The 23,089-nt window shown below is 42.8% G+C and overlaps 1 protein-coding gene across 1 annotated transcript in view; it reads left to right on the top strand.

Moving 5' to 3' along the window:
* LOC146830521 (cysteine and glycine-rich protein 1) overlaps window positions 1-18,415 on the top strand; it is a 145,144-nt gene extending 126,729 nt beyond the window's left edge. Inside the window, exons 5-6 of the mRNA XM_085604726.1 lie at window positions 16,174-16,267; window positions 17,076-18,415. Of these exons, the coding sequence (XP_085460852.1) occupies window positions 16,174-16,267; window positions 17,076-17,152 (171 nt within the window). The 3' untranslated portion in view covers window positions 17,153-18,415. The remainder of the gene's footprint in view (window positions 1-16,173; window positions 16,268-17,075) is intronic.
* Window positions 18,416-23,089: the final 4,674 nt, after the last annotated feature.

Here is a 23,089-nt window from a genome sequence, read left to right as displayed (position 1 = left end):
CGTCAACCTGAGTCCTTTCCGGGTAGGTGAGGCATATTCCTCGTGCTAAACAGGTAATACAGATATACCGTTTACACGGAAGGAAAACACACCACAAAGGTTGTATTTTACAGTTTTTCTTTATTTCACGAATAATGTTGCAGTAGCAATACTAACATGGTATGAGGTCCTGAAGAAAGCCATTTGACCATTGGGTCATTAAGGCTGAAACATGTCGACCGTACTTTAACGCAGCCTATTTGTTTAAAGCTGTTTTGTTGCACCATTTTTTAATCTATGGATTAGTTGGAATACCCTGAATAAACATTCTCTTCTTCCTCTAAATCCTTTTTATCTCACTTTTTTGCACTGCACCCTTCTATATCATTTAGTGATATACATCTTGGCCAGGACAAGAACCCTTGTTGCTCTCCGGTTCCTTCCCTCTTACACCATTGGTCATCTGGTTGACACCCAACCGAAACAAACATCTCATGTTGGAGAAGTTGGCAGTGGTGTTAAGGTTGGATATCCAGATGATGAAACTGACCAATCACTGGTTATTGATGGAAATCCTTCGAGCGATAGAGCACTTAAAGAGTCTTTGTTCCTTGCATTTCTCTTTTCATTTCTCTCTCCTGTATATCTAGACCTCCAGACTCTTTGGGTTTATGAATCATTGGATAGGGGATTTAGTCTGGTCGTGGTCTTTAAACTGTCCCTCGGACCCCCTTCACTTTATATTAGTTTTAGTTAGGACCTAGTCACCATAGGAAGAGCATTTTTTGGTTTGCTAATAACTTTGGCGCCGTTTGGTGAAAGAGTTCATCCACCTCACCTCCTTACAAGATTCAGGGTGATCCGTTAAGCAGGGCCGAGAAAAGATGGGAGTCCCAAAATGCAACTCCCCCCTGCAATGTCTACAGGGATTTTTGAACAGTGCTACGGCCCAAACAGCTGAACAGAAGTACAACAAACTTTACAGGACGCTAGATATTCACACAAAGCGTGATTTTGTGGGATTTGGTGCAAGTCTGTTCAATAGTTTTTGAGAAATTAAGGTTAAAAATGTATGTATATCTGAAAGTTTGGGTTTGCAGGACTTTTCTGGGAGTCCCACAGGTACGCAATTTTAAATAATAGAACAATCTGATTGGCTCTGTGACTGACAGGCCTTTACATGAGGAAAAATGTTGTGGCTACCATTTCAGGACGCAGGGCACAGGGACACGGACTTTGAGTTGGAGCTTTTTCTCTTCAGCTGAGGATTGTGGCACTCCCTTTTTAAGGATGCATTATGTGGCCTGAGACGTGTAAGTGAAAGACTGTAACACGTGTCTTAATGTTGACAAACCCAATAGGCTTGCCATGTATATTGCTGTGGTCACCCCTTGACAAAGCCAGTTAGCTTGCCTTGTATACTGATGTGATCACCCTTTGACAAAGGCAATAGGCTTGCCTTGTATATTGATGTGGTCACCTCTTGACAAAGCTGATAGGCCTGCCTTTTATATATTCATGTGATGATCTCTTGAGAAAGCCAGTAAACCTGCATTATTTAAAATGACACCCTTTTATGTGATGATGAGCGCTCTCATTGGCTGGCCATGCACAGGTGCGGGCGGAGGTGGGAGGTGTCGACCATCCCTGATGGGGTTGGCTGCAGGGCCTGTCTGCCACATGCTGGTGACATTATAGTTAGGTTGGGTAATTAGATCTAACTTTACATAAAAAACAAACAAAGAAATTCAATGGAAAACCCAACGTTTAAAATGATGTTCTAGTTAGGTGACAATGCCTGTTAAAAATACCATGTCAAACTCAAAAAACACTGGCATTTTTTGTGGAACACTAGTTTATTCACTCTCTGACCCCAGGCTCCATTTCCTTCTACTGGCCCGTCCTGCACATCTGCTTATATAACCTGGACAGCCCACCTCACATCTGCTGTCCGGCTCATGGTTGGTCCAGAGACCTGCCCCTGTCTCGGTGATGCGGCCAGCTTGTCTCTCATTGCACAATGTACCCTCACTTCTCCCTCGGTGCGTTTGTTCATATCGCATTCAAATACCGAGCTGCAGGCCTTTTCCTAAAGTGTGGTGAGCAGGTTTAGAGCAGTTGTTCTTGCGGCCAATTGTGGATGCCGAGGGCCTGTGATAAACATAAATGTAAATTGTAAATTTCAAACCGTTGTGACCTTTCCCCTCCGTACTTTCACCAGGAGGATAGATGGTTGGGTAACATGGTCTCTAAATTCAGATCAAAGTGGCTTTTTTTCAATCTCTAATCAATTGTGGAAATATGGATTTTTCTGATCAGTTATGTCCCCTATCTTGGACCCCAACGGTTTCATGTATGAATCACAAGTACATGTATGTTCCCTCCAGTTCCAGTTATGAAGACGCAAATACATGTGCGTCCACCGTTAACATGTCCTCTTTCAGATCCGCCATGAATAGACTGGATATTCCATTCCTAAGTATGAAAGGCCACCGGCTTTATATGGTTCACTTATGCCATTTTACAGTCCAGGCAAGTAGGCCCTGATTCTGTCATCAATCTTTTCTTGCTTTCTGCCTCTGAAGCTCCAGTCTGAGCCTGCATCTGTGACCATGAACTTTGTCTCATTCCCTGCGCGGCTCACGATGCCTGACATCAGCCTGTTGCCTGCCAAGAAACTGTATTTCACCTTCGAAATTATCTGCTCCGCTCCCTGCCCAATGCATTCCTGTCTAGTAGTTTAAGTAAACATTCTTCCAGCTACCGAGCAAAGGCCCGGTTTCTCTGTCTTTATGCAAGTAATTCATAACCCTGTTACTATGGAAGATTCCTGCCCTCGCATCTAGTGTAGACACTTAGACGCTTGTACACGCACTAACAGTCAGTATAGTCAGTATAGAATAAGATTCTACTCTAAGAGACCTCTCTTTTGGATAACATAGTTCTTTAAACATAGGATGTTAGATATGATTTGGGATTAGGTTGACTTGACCCTCCAGACATCTGTCGCCACATGTAGAGCTAAATGTCAAGTCCCCTTCACCCCCTAGTTGCACGTCAATCATACGTCATGCTGCTGTGCGCGCATTTCTGCCAAGTATTTCTGCTGACATTGCGAAATTCTTTCATGGAACCACCCTATTATGACATCACACCTGATGACGTTCTTTAGTCACACCCAGTTACACCTACTTTTGCTACGTATGTATGTTTTATCCACACTATCAATTGTTACGCCTCTTGCATTCGCTTCACTGTAATGCCTATTGTATAAAAGTGATTAATTATCAATAACGTATGTACTTCACTTCCTGAACCTTCGTGGTGATGGAACTTGGAGCAACCGATTCGAATCGTCCATTGGAATAAAGCCCATTCCGAACCTCTAATACCACGGATTCTGCCTCTTATTTATTGAGCTATTTTTATTATGTTTCTGTATCAAATTAAGTCCCGGTAATTAAATTATTTACCACATGAATGGCGCCCGAACAGGGACACTTTCTCATCTCACGCGCCGGCGGTGCGTTGCAGGCCCGGTCTCCTGCCACAGCTGGACGGACAACAACGCGTACCAGCAGGATTTCCTGTATCTCCCTCCGGTCAAGCGGGGGCGACTGAGGCTGCGATCAACACCCAGACGAGGCGGTGAGAAGTGCGAAGTATCCCGACCAGAGCCTAGCTGAGAGAGCAAGATCCGAGGTATACAGAGGCCCACCAGGTTTCCGAAGCTCAGAAGTGTCCGAAGTTGTCGAGTCGAGTCCAGTCCGGTCCAGTTCAGTTCAGTTCCGTTCCGAGGCCTTCCGTTCCGAGCTACCCGGTGAGTACCATTACTGGGGAGGCGTTCTGGCGTGCACATAAGTTGTGCCGGTCCAGACGGGTTTGGGTACACAAATCCGGTCTGCACTGTTTTAGCAGTGTATCTGTACTGTTTAGCAGTATATCTAGTATATCAAGTATATAAATTCAGAATAATTCAGTTAATGCCGAGTATTATGTTTAGTGATTAAGTTTCCTTAGATCGTCATCATCATCGTTGCTCAGTTAAATGTTAAATGTTAAATGTTTTTAATACGTTCTGCATATTGTGGTGTGAATGACTGTTCATTATCGTGTTTTATTGTATTAAGTTTGTTCAAAATCAAGTACCAGATCAGTTCTCAATATGCCGCTCTTTTCGAAATTAAGACAGATCACAACTAGAAAAGGGGTACTCGAAGAAGCTGTTCCCATTCCTCCTAGGGACACTCCAGGGTACTTCATGTATCATAAACATGGCCTAGACGCCATATTATTTCTTGATCTATGGGTAGACTACACTAAGGAATTACCAGAAAGTCAGAGGTGGCCCGCAGCTGGGACCTGGGATGCAGATTGCATCGTGAAAGTAGAGGAAGAATTATGGAAAAAGAAAGCTAGACAATCACAGAAAGACGCCATTGAATTATGGCGTAAAGAATCGTATAGACGTACAGAAAAAGCACGTAGACAGGAAGAGAAGAGTAAAGAGAATTCAAATAAAGTCCGAGAAAATCTATTAATTGAAGAAGGTACACGAGTGAAATCAGAACAAGTAGACAGACAAAGAAATGCCCTTATGAAGGGTATGTATCCCCTTCTGGCCGAGGGATTACCTAAGGCTACTCCAGAGATACCAAAAGACTTGCCACCCCCATTATTTCCAATAAAAGCACATCCTAAGGGGCATCCTAGAACAGCAGAAGATGTTTTTCTTTCCTCATATTTAGATGACGCAGCTCCTGAGTATGCTAACCCCGCCCCACATAGACCGTCTGCCGGGGAGGTTCAACGCCAAGATCCTGTATCTGTATCTCTACAACAACGAATCCTGACACCAGTTCCGGCAAGCACATCTGTTTCCACATCTGTTCCTACAGCTGCTTCCACAGCTGTGCCCACACCTATAGTTGCTGTATCGCGTTCTACGAATCCTTTCACGCCCGATACCCCAGACGGTGCTACGGGAGGTGCTACCAACATTTTTTCTACGCCACCCAGAATAAATAAACTTACTTTTCAAGAGTCCGCACATCCACGTACCCCCAAACTCATAAATGCCCGCACGCTTAAGGAACTTCTTGTAGATTGTAGATATGACCCTGTGCCCGGCAAAGAGGACGAAATGATCATGGCATCATTACGTATCAGACGAGCCGCGGTGTATTTAGGGAAGTTACCAGGAATGACTATGCATCTAGATAATATATATCATTTTGTCCAAACAGGGCGAGATTCTGAATGTATTAACAGAGCTATGGAATACCAGAAAGTGGAAATACAGGGGGAACTGTTACGTTTCCTCATAAATTGTGTGATCAGAAATCAAGACCGACCGGGGGTAGACCCGGAAGCAATGCAAATTCTTACTAGATGGAGCCAGAATATATCAGAAGGGAGACATGATAAGCAAAAATGTATAATAGCCATGTGCAGAAAGATCCGTAAAGAAATAGAACGCCTACACGAAGAGAGATTAGCGGTAGACCAGTTTGAACAAAACGAGGAGGAGGAAGGATCAGGACTGCCCACAGGACAGTCAGAAACCATAGCCTATGTAGGTAGAGGAAGATCTTGTAATAGTACTAGATGTTTTACTGACCCGATACGTCCGATATGTCCAGATAATAACAGGAATTTCCAAACACCTATAATAAATATAAGGTCCCCCGAGCATTCGTTCCAAGCCGCTGACAAATTACTGCGAGAACGAAGGGGTTATCATTTACTCGATTCTATGGATGAACAAGAATTAGCCAGGTCAGCCGTTCATTGGGTTGACAGTCCCGGAAAATATGGTGATGATACAGTAGCACACACATTTTTGAACCTCACCCCAGATGAACAGCGTTTAGCTGGGATTTATATGATTCAACAACTTCTTATACTATATAAAAGCCAACATTCAGATCCTGGTCCCTTACCTGATATATTGACTGAATTACTCACGAATAGATGGAGAGGTTCAGGTACTAAGCTAATTAAAGAAATACTAGAATCAAGAAAGCAGTACATTCTTTTTGTATGTCCAGAACATGTCTCACTGCCCATCAAGGAAAGACCGATGTATTACATGGACAGACAGAATCCCTTACGAGAAGTACACCCAATAAAGGGCGAGGACAATCAGTTTAAACGTGTATTTGTATATACGCCCATATCGAAAATAGAATTGTTAGAAATGAAGAAAGTGGTACCCAGTCATGACAAAGACCCAGCGGGTTTCCACCGAGAAATTAAAGACATGTTACTCATGGGAGAGTATACCTATCCCGACATTATGACAATATTAAAGGTATTAATGCCTGCTGGCATTTATGAAAAACTCAAGGAAAAAGAGTGGGAGGTGGGAGACCAAAAGATAGACTGGACAGCATTAGAAAATGAAGAAAGGGCCCGAGGTCCAGGTTCGGGACTTGGGGACAAAACTAAAGCACTACCAGGTTTACTAGTACAGGTACTGCCACGTTTATTAACCACGAAAAAGGAAGACTGGGGTGCAATCTCAGCCTGTAAACAAAAGCAAGATGAAGACACTAGTGATTTCTATGCCCGATTCGAAAAATGTTTTGGTATAAATAGTGGTATAAAAGCAAGTAGCGAGTCATACCCACATCTGTTTGTGACAAAATTAGTTGAAAATTCCTTGCCCCAGGTGAAGAATAGAGTATTAAAATTCGAGAGTACCTGGCAAGGTAATACCCCATCACAAATGTTACAAATGTTACAGTACCATTACAATAGAATTAGAGAGGAACAAGAACATGAACAGAAACGCATGAAAGACACGAAAATGAAAATGCTAGTCTCTCAGACAGTTCCAGCTGAAGGACATAAAAAGGGTACGACACATTCCGGTGATTCAGCAGGACCTGTAAAAGGGACATGCAACTATTGTAAACAGCCAGGACATTACATACACGATTGCCCAGTCCTGAAGCGTAATATCGCCACAGGTAAAACACAAGAAAGACCACGGCCACCTAGACAGGATCAGAATGAACAAGGAGCACCACAGCATGCACAGTCCATGCCAGCTCCACAACAGTCTATACAGTTTGTGCCAGCTGCACCAGCGCTGCCGGTTGCTGCCACACAAACCACGACACGACAGCTGTACCAGACCGCACAGTATGATTATCCTGATTATCAACGATACGCATGAACCAGCCTAGAGAGGGAAGTTGACTTACCCCTTATCGAGGTCCCTGTAGACCAAGAAGGGCCTTATGTACATAGTGAATTATTAGGCCAAGATAGAAAATTTTTACTTGATACAGGGGCAAGTCGAACAACAATAAAACACAGTGAAGTTCCAGGGGCACCCCTCTCAAGCTCACAGAATATTTCCCTTGGTTTTTCAGGAAAACCTATTGTTAATGAAGTATCACAGCCTCTTCCACTTACGATAGGACCCTTGACCAGAACTACAGATTTATTGCTTACTAAATCATGTCCAGAAAACTTGTTAGGTATAAAAACACTGAAAGCTCTAGGAGCTATAATATGTTGTTCTCCGGAAGGAGTAAGATTGTTTTTACGTGATTTCAAAGGTCACTATGTGTCTCGAGACATGGATCCTCGACTGCAGACTTTACCTACACATTTATGGGCACAAGGCCCTACTGATGTGGGTTGCATGAATATTACACCATATCGAGTTACATTAAAGGCAGGAGTGGTACTACCACGAATGCGACAATACAAGTTACCACCAGATGCTGTAGTGGCTTTACTACAAATCATTGACGAGCTCATTGCCCAAGGAGTGGTTGTGGAAACAGACTCCAATGTATGTAATTCCCCGATAATTCCGATTCTTAAACGAACAGATCCAAAGGCCCCGCCAGTATATCGATTGGTTATTGATCTGCGCGAATTGAACAAATGCATTGTGCCACAATTCCCTGTGGTCCCAGATATCTCGTCATTACTGACAGCTATTGATTCCGAAGCAACATTCTTTACTGTAATTGATCTCAAGAATGCCTTTTTCAGCGTCCCTATAGATCCGGAAAGCCAATACTTGTTCGGATTTAGTTTAAATGGACGAAGCTTTAAATTCACACGCGCACCTCAAGGATTTACAGAAAGCCCCAGCATCTATAGCCAAGCACTGAAACGAGAACTCGACAGTATCCACATGCCAGTAAACACTGCCCTGCTTCAATATGTCGATGATCTGCTGATCACCGCTAGAAGCGAACCTGAATGTGAGAAAGCATCACTGACAGTTTTACAATTTCTAGCCGAAAAAGGGCACAAGGTGTCCCCTTCTAAGCTGCAATTCTGTGTCCAGCGAGTTGTTTATCTTGGACACTCGCTGTCCAAGGAGGGAAGGCAGCTTACACCCGACCGCATTCAGTTAATAGCTAACATGCCAATACCCAAGACACAAAAGGAGGTGCGGGCTTTTATAGGCCTCACTTCATATTGTAGGCAGTGGATCCCTCAGTATGCATTTCTAGCAAAACCACTCATTCAATTGACAACACAGGAGGCAGCCACATCGACTGTTCTCCCTTGGACTCAGGAACATGCACAAGCTTTTGAAAGCCTAAAGAAAGCCTTATGCCAAGCACCGGTTTTAGCAACACCATGTTACAATAAACAGTTTACACTCTTTGTTACAGAACGCGAAGGTACTGCCTTGTCAGTACTCACACAGGAACAAGCAGGATCACACAAACCATGTGCCTATTTTTCTAGTACATTAGATCCCGTAGCTCAGGCTTTGCCTGCATGCCTGAAATCAGTGGCAGCAACAGCCTTAGCAATCAGACAAAGCGATGCCATAGTATTAGGACATCCATTGACAGTTCAAGTACCACATGCAGTAGAGGTTCTTTTGAATCGAACGCAAACACAACATTTGACCATAGCGCGACTTACAGGGTATGAATTAACATTGTTTCAGCCACATATAGAAATCAGACGTTGTAACACATTGAATCCTGCCACACTTTTACCCGTAATCGGAACAGACCCACTAGCTCATGATTGTATTGAAGTTATCACTATCACAACGAAACCCAGACAAGACTTGACAGACGTCCCATTGTCAGACCCAGACCTAACGTTGTATGTAGATGGTTCATGTATGAGAACAAGTACAGGAGAATTAGTGGCCGCTTACGCAGTCACAACAGATACTGAAATCATTGAAACAAACTGCATAAATACCTTGTCCGCTCAAGCAGCAGAGCTCGTCGCTCTGACACAAGCCTGTATTCAAGCCACAAATAAAAGAGTTAACATATACACTGATTCACGTTATGCATTCGGAGTTGTACATGACTTCGGCGTGCTGTGGCGAGAGAGAGGTTATTTAACTTCTCACGGTGCCCACATTCAGCACGGACACCTCATTCATGCCTTATTAGACGCAATACATCTACCCACTGCAATATCAATTATGAAATGTAAAGCTCATACGAAAGTTACTGATACCATTTCTCAAGGCAATGATCTAGCTGACAGAACAGCTAAACAGACTGCTCAAACTCAAACATCCGACATGACAAAGACAATAGTCCCGACGCCAACACATTGCATGATGGTTAAGGATCCCGCTCTTGACGTAATTGACATACAGACACATGCTACTCCAGACGAAATAAAGAAATGGACTGAATTAGGAGGGATCCAAACGGATCAAGGATGGTTGACAAAGGAAAAATCTGTGTGGTTCCTTCCTGATTCAATGGTCCAAGTCATTATTAACACTGTCCATAGTCCAGCACATCTAGGAGAAAAAGCTATGCTAGACAGCATTCAACACATTTGGTTCAACAAACATTTACGAGCAGCAGCTAAACAAAAAGTTCGTACCTGTATGATCTGTTGTCAGTTCAACCCAGGAAAAAGCATTCCCGTAGAACAGGGTGGATTTCAGCCTCCTGATCACCCTTTTGAAATCCTCCAGATGGATTATATCCAGATGGAACGATGTCGAGGATTCAAATATGTTCTCGTAGTTGTCTGTGCTCTTTCCCGTTGGACAGAGGCATACCCGGTTTCAGATTACACTGCCCCGACTACTGCCAAACAGTTAGTTCGAGAATTCTTCCCACGATACGGTTTACCACGTGTTGTCTACTCAGATAACGGCCAGCCGTTCTCATCCGAACTAATGAAACACGTTTCACTTTTGTTAGGTTATCAGTGGAAATTCCACTGTGTCCGACACCCCGAGGCAGCAGGTCTCGTGGAAAGACATAATCAAACTCTGAAAATTAGATTGTCCAAAATATGCAGAGAGAAAGGTGTTGACTGGGTAGTAGCATTACCAGTTGCACTCTTTTACATGAGAATGGTAGCACACTCTCGAACAGGGCTATCCCCGTATGAGGTGATCTTTGGCAGACCACCAAATATGTGGGGGACGCCTATACCACGTAAAATAACTGATATTGACTGTAATATGCTGACAGATTATTTGGCTTCCTTGATGTCTGCACTACAATCTTGTCGTTCACAGGTAGCTGCAGCTTTTCCTGACAACACTGAGGTGAAACCCCATGACGTAGTTCCGGGGGACCTGGTCTTGGTGAGGAACTTTGATCGAAAGACTCAGCTGGATCCTAGGTGGAGGTCGCCGCAACTGGTCTTGCTTACCACAAGGACAGCCGTGAAGATCGAAGGCAGGAAAGGCTGGGTACATTCAAGTCATATCAAGAAATTTCATGGACTACCATCGGATGTAAATACCACACCTTGTGTGTCTTCACCCATTGACTCAAAACTTCCTTTGGTTGAATCTAGTAATCACGAACAATATAAACTAAAACTCAGGTCTAATCAGTCGGGCAATTTGATTGTTTAAGTCCTCTCCAAGGTGAAGCGGTTGAATTTGTCTCTGACATGTATCCCTTAGACCTGAATAGAGAAAAAACCCGAAAAATGTTGAAACGACATGCATACTGTAAATCACTGCGTAGTCATTGCACAGTGACGTTATTAATTTTGTTTTTCTTAAGTCTTTTAATAATTACTGCAAGTATATTGTTGCACATATATTATCCTATTTCTAGACATGTTTATAATGTTACTGCTGAACATTCTTTTAGTGAATTACCTCCGCATGAGTTGTCTTATAGATTTGCGCTGCGCAATAATACGTTTATTAGTATGTTACATCATTCCCATCAGGTTAGCAATGCTACAAATTGTTGGATATGTGGCCGACTCCCTCCCTATCAGAATTATAAAGGAATTCTACCTCTTTTTCCATACCCATTCACACACAACGGCTCCTGTGGAGCATGGTTTAGTTTAATTAATTCCCTAGATTCAAATTCTGCAGTTTATCAAGACAACTGGGTATGGGGAAATTTGAACTTAGTTTTACTTAAAGTCTGCTACCCTAACAAGGAGGGACTTCCCAAGAGAACAGGAACTGATCTAGAAAATGAAGTATATGGATTAGGTAATTTTACGCTTAATCTTATGATCCTAAATGTCGAATCCGAAGCTACTCCAATTTTATCCGCCATGTCAGTATTTCCAGTAAAAGGTGAATTATGTGTAAGAAAGAATGGTTCCATACATATGGGCCATAGTAGATGCACCACTGTAATAGAATTTAGTGATCAGGGCAAGTCTACATTTAGAGCTTCCCGCCATTCCTATTTCATATGTGGTCAGACGGCATACATACGTTTGCCACTAGATTGGGATGGTACCTGCTACATTGGATTCCTTTTACCACCTGTTTTCCTAGCTCCTCCTGATTATCACAGAAATACTCATTTAGTACACAATAGAGAAAGGAGAGATCTCCCAATAGTCGATTACACTGAAACAGCATGGGAAAAATACACAGATTTCAATAAAGGTCTCTTTCCCTATATAGGTACCGTTACTAATAGTAAGTTGATACGTAGATTAACTAGAACCCTTGAAGCAGTAGTGAACGAAACTATTTCCGCCTTAGGCAATTTAACAGAAGAGCAGTCTGCTATGCGGATTGTTGTGCTTCAAAATCGTCTTGTCCTTGACGTCATCCTGGCCGATAGGGGCGGAGCTTGTAGGGTCATCGGATCAAGTTGTTGCATTTTCATACCAGAAAATTCGCCGTCTGTATATAAAGCCATAACCCGCCTTCATAAGATTGTAAGCCAGATACACCAGAATCCAGGCACCTGGACTTGGTCCGGTTGGTTTTGGAGTGTATTATCTACCTTTGGATGGAAGGTCCTATCCTTCCTAGGTATTGGCTTTCTCATATTATTCAGTTGCTGTCTATGCCTACAATGTGGACCAGCGATTTGTGGTCTGTGTGCCACATCGTGTATTCCATCACCAAGATTTCATTCGTCCCAGAAGAAAAAAGAAGAACAAATGATGCTATATGAACAGATCAATGGATTGATGAAGATTGATATCTCTTGATGGGCAAGTAGGGGACAAGGAGGGAATGTGGAAATATGGATTTTTCTGATCAGTTATGTCCCCTATCTTGGACCCCAACGGTTTCATGTATGAATCACAAGTACATGTATGTTCCCTCCAGTTCCAGTTATGAAGACGCAAATACATGTGCGTCCACCGTTAACATGTCCTCTTTCAGATCCGCCATGAATAGACTGGATATTCCATTCCTAAGTATGAAAGGCCACCGGCTTTATATGGTTCACTTATGCCATTTTACAGTCCAGGCAAGTAGGCCCTGATTCTGTCATCAAGCTTTTCTTGCTTTCTGCCTCTGAAGCTCCAGTCTGAGCCTGCATCTGTGACCATGAACTTTGTCTCATTCCCTGCGCGGCTCACGATGCCTGACATCAGCCTGTTGCCTGCCAAGAAACTGTATTTCACCTTCGAAATTATCTGCTCCGCTCCCTGCCCAATGCATTCCTGTCTAGTAGTTTAAGTAAACATTCTTCCAGCTACCGAGCAAAGGCCCGGTTTCTCTGTCTTTATGCAAGTAATTCATAACCCTGTTACTATGGAAGATTCCTGCCCTCGCATCTAGTGTAGACACTTAGACGCTTGTACACGCACTAACAGTCAGTATAGTCAGTATAGAATAAGATTCTACTCTAAGAGACCTCTCTTTTGGATAACATAGTTCTTTAAACATAGGATGTTAGATATGATTTGGGATTAGGTTGACTTGACCCTCCAGACATCTGTCGCCACATGTAGAGCTAAATGTCAAGTCCCCTTCACCCCCTAGTTGCACGTCAATCATACGTCATGCTGCTGTGCGCGCATTTCTGCCAAGTATTTCTGCTGACATTGCGAAATTCTTTCATGGAACCACCCTATTATGACATCACACCTGATGACGTTCTTTAGTCACACCCAGTTACACCTACTTTTGCTACGTATGTATGTTTTATCCACACTATCAATTGTTACGCCTCTTGCATTCGCTTCACTGTAATGCCTATTGTATAAAAGTGATTAATTATCAATAACGTATGTACTTCACTTCCTGAACCTTCGTGGTGATGGAACTTGGAGCAACCGATTCGAATCGTCCATTGGAATAAAGCCCATTCCGAACCTCTAATACCACGGATTCTGCCTCTTATTTATTGAGCTATTTTTATTATGTTTCTGTATCAAATTAAGTCCCGGTAATTAAATTATTTACCACATATGAATCCCCAGAATGCCCTCTTCCTGTCAGTGGGTCATATTCGTGTCTGCTTTTAGTACCATTATTTTTTTCCTAAATCGCTGTACTGAACCCCTGCTCACTTCGGTCACACTGTAAAATTGCGGAGATTTTTCTGGGGTGGTTTCCGCTCATATAACTCTTTACCAGAAAGACTATACCGTTTAGTGTTATTTTTCAATTTTGTATGTATACTGACTTTATTATTTAAGGTCTGTATTGTACTCATTTCCTGTATCTTAGAAGTATTTAGACTGACCTCCTACATTGCATTTGATTTCCTTAGTCATTTGCAATTTTATATTCTTTTTCATAGTATCATTGGCTGCCATTGCAGTGTGGCTCCAGTGAAGGAAGTTTGGGTCACCCTCACTGTGATGTTATTTTCTAAAAGCTCCTTACTTACTTAGACATTACACTGGGTGTGTCCATGAATGTAGCCCTAGCTCCCGAGATTAAAAAAAAGTGTTGCTTTATGGGAAAGTGATACAAACAAAACATAGTACCGCGTAACTAATAAATAATTCCATTCAAAATGTCACAAAATAATAAACGAAAAGTATTGCAATTCAAAAATATTACTATGAATCCAACTTTGTTATGATAGTACTGAAGTTGCAATAATGACTCCGTACAACCCTACAATAAGTGTGATTTTGACCATGTTTTTTCCTGTTGATATTTTTTCAGGCAGATTTTCCTGCTTGGTTTGTTCGTCATTGTTGGAGTGCATGTTTTAGGTCAATACATTCACATGGATGGGTTCTAGTTTTCCTTGTTTTTTTTCTCTTCCGGTCAGGCATATGAAAAGTTGCAAATTGGTGAAACCCTCAATTTTGCATAGTTTCTTTAAACCTTTTCCAGCCTCTTTGCAAAGTGCTAACTTGGCCTCTCTCCCTCTCCAGTAAGATTCTTGTGTGGAGGACCCTCCACCACAGGTATGTTACCCATCGCTCCACAGGTTCCGCCTTCTATGGGCAGCACATTGACTGGGAGGAGAATGACCCAGCAGGTGGGTGGGCCATTCTTGCGTTGGTGAAGTCAAAGGTGTTCCCCTCATCTGCTCCAATCATGGATCTTGTAGGTTTTATTTGTTGTGTTTTGCTTCAAAACAAATGCAAGAGTATAAGTGCCAGACTGCAAATAAAAAAGAGGGCTGTGTGACAAACGAACAGCTGACATGCGCACATTGTGCTCTTTCAAATAGATAGATCATTTAAACTTTTTATAAAGGATTATTGATTTCTTTTAATAAATGTGTTCCCAAATTGTACTATTGCTTGTTATGATTATTGGATGGCTTTTACCTGAGATACTAAACTTGATTTGTTTTAGTGAACAAAAAGGCATCTATCTCAAATGGAATTAAGAACTAGCTGGGAGGGAGAGGCCGAAGACTGAACATTAAGCACTATATTACTAGCCTCCTGCCACTAACGTCACAGGGTTTGCAATAATAGTTGTCTAAGTGGTAAAATGAAGGTGGTGGTCTCAGCACTGTTCCATCGTTAAATGTTGCATGGTGCTGCCCAATTTGTTTCATGCAGCATTCTGTCAACGCCATAGACATATTACAAAATGAGAAGTATGCACTCCACTATACATGTGTTTTTTACATTGGACTTCACACTTCCTTCGCCACAAAGGCATGCCTTACTTTGTTCTCAGTGCACTGGTAAGCATGTTGATGAGCCTGCTGTTATAGTACACCAGTTCACTTATATCATCCTGGTCCAAGATTACATTGTTTAGAGATGTCCACATTCAGACTGAATAGTGCATGATGGAACCCACAGCCTAGAGCCAATGCTGCTTGCTTACTCTAGACCAAACTGCTCCTGGACATTCCCAACGCAGCATCATCCTTTAATTCAGTCCAAACACTGACACGTTTCTCCTGTTCTGGTGGTCCCGTCAGATATCTTCCAGACATGCAATCTACCGCCCTTGTTTTACAAACCTATTTTGATAAGCATCCTTTACATGTTTTCCCTGTGTTAATTCTCTGAATATCCTAATTTGTAGTGGCGAGTTTTATATTATTGCATATGGTACACTAGCAACCGATGCTTAGCTCATTATGCCGATTCAGAGTGATCAATGCATAGCCACTACCAGGTGGATCAATGCGACATTTATGTGCCTGCTACAATAATAGATGCTGCCTCCGATTTAGTACCAAGAAGCAATTACATTTTGTGTTACACACTGTCCACACAAAACATAAAGATGAACTCCTGGACAAGCCTTGCACCATGTGAAGTGAATGTGCAACCAAAATAATTTTATGTCTCAAACTAAAAATACTGATACCTTTTTATAGAAGACGTATTATGCTGATTAAAGGTGCCTAGTGGTTCATGCAGTTTTGTCAAGCTTAAATTGTAAACCTCTGCCACTTTGAAAGAAGAGGCCTCAATAGATTTTCCTTGTAATGAGGAACCCTTCTAAGTCTGTCCTCTATTTCAGTTCTCCCTTGGTCTTACCATCATCTTCTGATGTTCTTTCACATGTTTTTCTCTCTCACTCCTTCACCATCTTGTCTTTTTCAGTCATGGCATAAAGCCTGCTTCCGGTGCGCAAAATGCGGAAAAAGCTTAGAATCCACCACCCTGGCAGACAAGGATGGAGAAATCTACTGCAAAGGTTAGTTCAAGAGCCCAGAGCATATGAATCAAAAGGGACGGGGCAAGACAACACAAGCAGTGCAGGTGGAGTGGATACATTCAAGGACAAACCCTGTCATCATCCCTCATACTCGCCATGTATAGCAAGAGTTAGATGTCCTAGTGCCACTTATATTAAAATGCTGTGTTAGTGAGTAATTGTATTGTGTTGGTAAGTCCATGGTTTGAGGAGTTTCAGAATCCATAGGTGTAGTGGATGTAGAGCATCTGAAATCAGTTTTTATGATCTTTTATAGACAATCAACACTCTTATTCCAAATGATCTCTTAACGTAAGTTGTATAGCTGGGTGAATTTTAGAGAAGAATTTAAACCCAAATTTAATTTGTAGCAAATTACCTATGGCATTGTTTCCTGCCAAAATAAATTATACAAGAAATTTCAAAAACAAGTAATATATACAAAAAAAACAATTTGTGATGGAAACAAATGAATTCTTGAAAAATATCAATTCAGTTTTGAAGATACAAAGTTTAGTTCGTGAAAATGAAAAATTACCCATTCATAAATCAAAATGGATATAACGACTGCACTATTTTGTAGATTGATCAGTCAGTGGTTTATATTCCGAATTGTAATTTGCTATGTGCCAGAAAATATAAAAACTATTTTATGAGTCCTAATTCAAGTCACTGGACTACCTTTTATATAATGTAATAGACCAAATGCTAGCATGGACATTCATAAGACAGTGCATTTTCTTTTCCCACTATTCATCTAGTGCTATTATAGCTTAAACAATATTTCTGCTTTATTTCCCCCGTACAGCATGCTATGCCAAGAACTTTGGACCGAAGGGTTTTGGATTTGGACAAGGAGCTGGGGCACTTGCACATACCAAGTAAGGTGAAGGAGGTGCCTCAGCCCACACCCCCGCCCACCACCAAGAATGGAGCTGAATACTTTCACCACTGTTTTTCATGCCATTCCAAACTCATTATTTTCATGTTAATTATATGATTTGTGATGTTCAAAATGTTTTTTATAACTTGCTCACACTTTCACCTGGGATTTTGTAGACACTGGCAGATTTCCTATGTAGCCCCAGCAGTGGTAGACTTAGTTCTCTAGTGATATCTTAAATATGAAAGCTATGGTAACTTTCAGCAGCTTCGCCCCACGGTTCATCCTATGGTCCTCCACTGTGACTACCATCCATCTCTAGTAAGCCGAGTCTTCAAACCAGACCCTGAATTACCAGCGGAATAGATTGTAGCTGGTTGGCTGGGATTTAAAGAACTTTTGCTCCCCCCCCCCTCCCCCCCCAATTGCTTCACTTTCTATATAAACCTAGCAATACCTACTTTTTCAGCCTTAATTCAAAGAGTGATGGCTCTGGCTAGAAGACAGAGTTGTCAAAATGAACCCCTTTGTCATGTTTAATACCAAAGGGACAACTCTCCCAACCTCATGAAAAGACTCTTACTTTTTAACTGAAACCTTTTTCTCAAGTTGCCTTTTTACTCTCACAAAAGCACCCTGGTCTAATACCAGATTGCTAAATCGTGTGTGTTGTCATGTTCTGACTCTGATATCAAACAGAGGGCTGTAACTCATATAAAAAGTAAGCAGCAACTGAAAACACAACTTGCCTTACTGTTTCAAGGACCATAGGGTCAGCGCGAGGCTTTTTATCATCCTCTTTTATCCCGCTTCTTGTGGTGTTCCTCATTCACATGTAGTTGCAAATTATGTGGTAAGCCACATGCATGACGGGCGAATGATAGCGAAGCGCACAAACTGCACCCAGATTCAGTTACTGAAGGAAGCGGCCATGTTCTGATACAAACATTTCAAAAAGGTGATTCATCTTATCTCTTCCTTTCTTTGTATATCTCATTGGTAAAGTCTGGCCACATCCTGTCTAGAGAACAAGTGTGAGACACTATCTGGAACTGGGCCATAACCTGGTGTGTAGCAAAGGCGATTGTCTCAATGTACCTCCCACCCTCACCCGGCTTGGCTCATCCAGGACAGGCACTTTCTGCACAGCTTTCAATGTCTTCTACTCTAACACTAGTGCCACCATGTGTCCCATCACAGCACAAGAAGAGGGCAGAGGCCAAAGATACTTATGGTAGTCAATAAACTATTTAAAAAAACTACAACACCCTGCTTGTCAAAATGTGTGTGATTTTAAGGATGTGTGGCATAATGATATTGGGATTGAATCTTTTATTTTTGAAGGTTATAAATTACCGTCAAATGGCACACTCAAGCAGGCAGGAGATGATTGGTTCTTGCCATTATAAACGCCATTCTGATTTCGAATGGTACCTAGCAACCTGCATCAGAGGAATACAACACTGTCAGCTGTGTTTGTCAGTCCCTGGATACCTTGCTATGACTGCCACTTAAACAACAACCTAATAGTTCAACTGTAGTCCTACACCTACATGAACCAGCGCTCACCTCAGCACCACACTGACATAGGGTTGGTTCAGTCAGATTGGGCAATGAATCCAGGATCCTATTAACCATGGTAGGGACCCTAAGCTGTGCTTTATAGAGGGAACTAGGCAACGTCTTACATGCAAGTAGGCTTTTCGGGAGACAGAGGGAACAGCTCTTTCTCAGCCACACAAAACCTGCTTTCATGCAAATCAGTCTAACATTATATGATGTCACCACAAGCTCTCAGCCGACCTGGATGGGTCTCAAATGTTCCCTGCATGAACGTATCTTCCATATTCACAGTGGCGTAGCTAGAGGGGGACGGTAGGGGCAGTCCGCCCCAGGCGGCACTATCTTGGGGTGGCAGCGGCTGCGCGGCACTGGTAGCCCGTGGCAGCACTGTACACATGTATGATGTATGATGTGCAAGCGCACCTGCTTGCAAATGCTGCACGCACCACCTAGCATAGTGTTGGTGCAGCGCGCGACGTACCGGGCGGGTATGTGGGTCCCAGGGCTGTCAATCTTGTAGCGCGTGAAAGCGCTACCAATGATGGCCCTGGGCATCCTTTTTGGCCAGCCCCGGTGCTGTGCCGTTAAAATGCAGCAGTGATGCGAGCATATCAGTCTTGACCCTGTTCCTCATGGGAGCAGTCCAGCCCGAACTGCCAAGCCAGGTCTTCACTGGACCAGAAATAAGCATCCTGGGACCGGTCCAAGGGATACACCACACATCAGCCCGGCTAGCTTGAATCCAGTGGCAAAGTGAGCAAATGACCCACGTCTGGTCAAGACTGATTTGCATATGGCTGGGTCTGAACTGGGGTGGCGAAGTGAGCTAAAGAATGATGATGGATTTAACCCAGATCTGTAACTGTGGGTGAGTGTCTGAAAAGTTTCAGTGCTCTGTCCATCATCTCCTTGTGTTTGCTTTGTTCGCCCCAAGTTGGCAGGGTATGCCCAGACGTGGGTCCCTTGCTCACTTTGCCACTGTATTCAAGCTAGCCTGGCTGGTGAGGGGTGTTACAGTGCTACTCCATAATAATGCAGGGAGTCCAAGTACTTTATATCACACAGACATTATACAGAGACAATGAATCATACAAGTGTGTAAATCAAAGTATAGAAAATGTTAAATAAGATGGTGAGGATTACATGGTGCAGGAGTTACATTTCATCCATGCTGGTAGGCAGGACATTTTAAGAGTACTTGGTTTGGAGGATTACACACTAAAGATTTAAAACTTAACATAGTGGACGTGGTTGGCTTTACTAATAAGAATCTATTCCTCCTCGAAGGAAGCCTTAAAAATATATTAGAATAACTAAAGACTGGAGAAAAACATAAGGTTTTAAGTCTGTGCCTTGCAGTTTGCATGCAGCTCTTGGATGACAGTTCATAGGTAACTGTGCAATATTAGGTGGAGTGCAACATATGAACTGCAAACAACAAAACAATTGCTGTGGCAAAAAGGTAGACACTGAGCTTTATAGAATTCCGTGATCTGCATGTTACACTTGCTTTGCATCAGTCACATTAACGCTCTGCACTACTTTATGAACCAAAATTGTAACAAGACAAGTCATATCTCTCCAGGTACATTAATCACCAGTTATCTTGACATTTTTATTATTGCATGAATATTACTGGGCACTGCAAGAAACTCTGCAGCAGGTGCTTTTAAACCCATAAGATATTGGAAAATGCAGCACACATCTGCCGCAGCGTCCTAAAGTTGGCATTGGATATAACAATATGTCTTATGCCTGAGACATTCTAAACGAGGCATTTTGAAATACTGATGATGCAAAATTCTGACAGGAACTATTTTTTAAAAACTTTTCTCTGATCTTTAGGGTACAGCAAAGGATAATTTGGAGTCTGGACATCAATAAAAAGGCCATTTAGTGAAGGTTATGTGTGTGCAAGAAGGATGGCTGGCGTTTAGAACAAAGCCTACCAGTCAGCACAGCGGTCTGGTTTGCTGGAGACATCTTGGGGGCATTCAGAATGTTCCTTGGGAATGCACTCCGCCCATTGCTTACTATTGGCCTTGTGGTTTGTAACTCACATTTGCTTGCTTTCTATTTGCTGGCTTTATTAGTTTTAGGCAGTCCAGCTTGAGTTCGTCACTTCTGTGGCCCATACCCTATATTCTGTATTATTTCCCCAATACAGGCCTTTAAATCTTGTTCCTATCTTGCCACATTTGCTGTGCGTTCAAAGACAGAGGTCAAATGTCGGGCTCTGGCTTCTGAAGGAGCATGGTATTCACGTTCACTTTCTCTGACTTCAAAGTAAGAGGATGTATATGACAATCATGCTGGCTACTGGCACACAGCAAAATGTAAATGTCTGTAAATGAACTGTGCAGATATTTCAGAATATAGAAACAAATATTTTAATAAGATCAATACACCAGAAGATGGCATTCCCTCACATTATCGTTCGTGTGTTGTATACTTTTATCAGTAAAACTGTATGTCTGTGCAAATGTAATGCTCATTTTAATTGAAGATGCATTGTCTGTAATGGCAGTGCGCTACCACACCATGTATACTCCAAATTACTTACTCTATTCTGCACCACTCCACACCACTACGCTCTGCTCTACTCTACTCCACACTACGCCACTCCACTCTATGCCATGCCACAAAGTGTCACTGTACTCCACTCTTCACCACTCCACCCTAGCCCTCTTCACTTTGTGCCACTCTACTTTACTCTGTACCACTCTATTGTATGCCAATACACTCTACTGTACTAAGCACAGCTGCATTCTTCGCCACTGCATTCTACACCACTCCACTCTAGGTCACTCCATTCAATACTACTCTACTCTGCAAAACTGCACTCTACTCTCAACCAATTTATTCTGCATCACTCCCATCTGCCCCACTCCACTTCATTCTACGCTGTACTAACCCACTCTTCTCTGTACCACTCTATGCCACATTACTATACTCTCACCACTGCACTCTACACCCCTTTACCCCAAACTAACCCACTCTGCAGCAGTGTACCCTGAGACCATTGCACTGTAAGCCACTACACTGCACTCTGCAACATTCTACTCTATGCTACTCTATTATACACTGTTGGACCCTACGTCAACGCACTCTACACCACTGCATTTTACTCTGCAAGGCTGTACTCTACTCCACTGCTCTCTATGCCACTCCACTATACACCACTGCACTACACTCAACTTGACAGTCTACTCTGTAACACTGCTGTCTTTGCCACTGAACTCTACACCACTCTACTCTATGCCGCTGCACTCTACACCACTGCACTGTACTCTATGGCGCTCTACTGCACTCTATGCCACTGCCCTTTATGCCACTCCACTCTATGCCACTCCACTCTGCATCACTCCACTCTACCCTGCACCTCTCTACTCTAGTCTTCACAACTCCACTCTATGCCAGTTCACTCTACGCCACTCTGCTCTGTACTGCACTCTCTGCCACTGAACTCTATGCCACTCTACTCTGCACCACTACACTCTATTCTGCACCACTCAACTCTATGCCAATGTACTGTATGCCACTACACTCTAGGCCACTCTGCATCCCTTAACTCTATGCCAGTCCACTCTAAGACATTTTAATTTATTCTGCACTACTGCACTGCATGCCACTCTACTCTACACCACTTTACTCCATGCCACTCTACTCCATTCCGCCCCTCTCTGTGCCACTCTACTCTATGCGACTCTATTCTACTCTGAAGCTATCTACTCTACACCACTGCGCTATACGCCACTCTTTTCCACTCTGCACCATTCCACTTTATGGTGCTCTTCTCTACGCCGTCACAATCTACTCAACACCACTCCACTCTACTCCACACCACTCTATTCTATGCTACTGCACTCTACGACACTGCACTGTACTCTGAAACAATCTACTCTATGCCACTGGTCTACACCTCTATAATCCACTGCAACATTCCACTCTACGCCACTCCACTCTACGCCACTACTCTCTACTCCACTGCACTCTATGCCAATCTACTGTGCACCCCTGAACTGTATGCCACTATCTCCTACTCTGCAACACTCTACTCTACACCACTGCACTCTGTCACTGAACTGTATGCCACTCTATTCTAGTCTGCCCTACTGTACTCTACACCACTTCTCTCTATGCCACTCTACTCTGCATCACTCTACTCTACTCCACTGCATGCCAATGCATTCTACACCTCTCAACTCTACAGCACTACACTCTCCAACACTCTACTCTGCACCACTGCACTCTATTCTGCACTACTCCACTCTACGCCACTGCACTCTACACCACTGAAATCTATGCTTTACCACTCCGCTCTATGCCACTCTACTCTATGCCACTACATGCTACGCCACTCTACTCTACATCAC

Source organism: Triturus cristatus, chromosome 5_1 (genome assembly GCF_964204655.1).
Source record: "Triturus cristatus chromosome 5_1, aTriCri1.1, whole genome shotgun sequence".
In the NCBI taxonomy this organism is placed as follows: Eukaryota; Metazoa; Chordata; class Amphibia; order Caudata; family Salamandridae; genus Triturus; species Triturus cristatus.
Note: the sequence above shows the minus strand (reverse complement) of the source record. Positions and strands in the feature narration are given on the sequence as shown.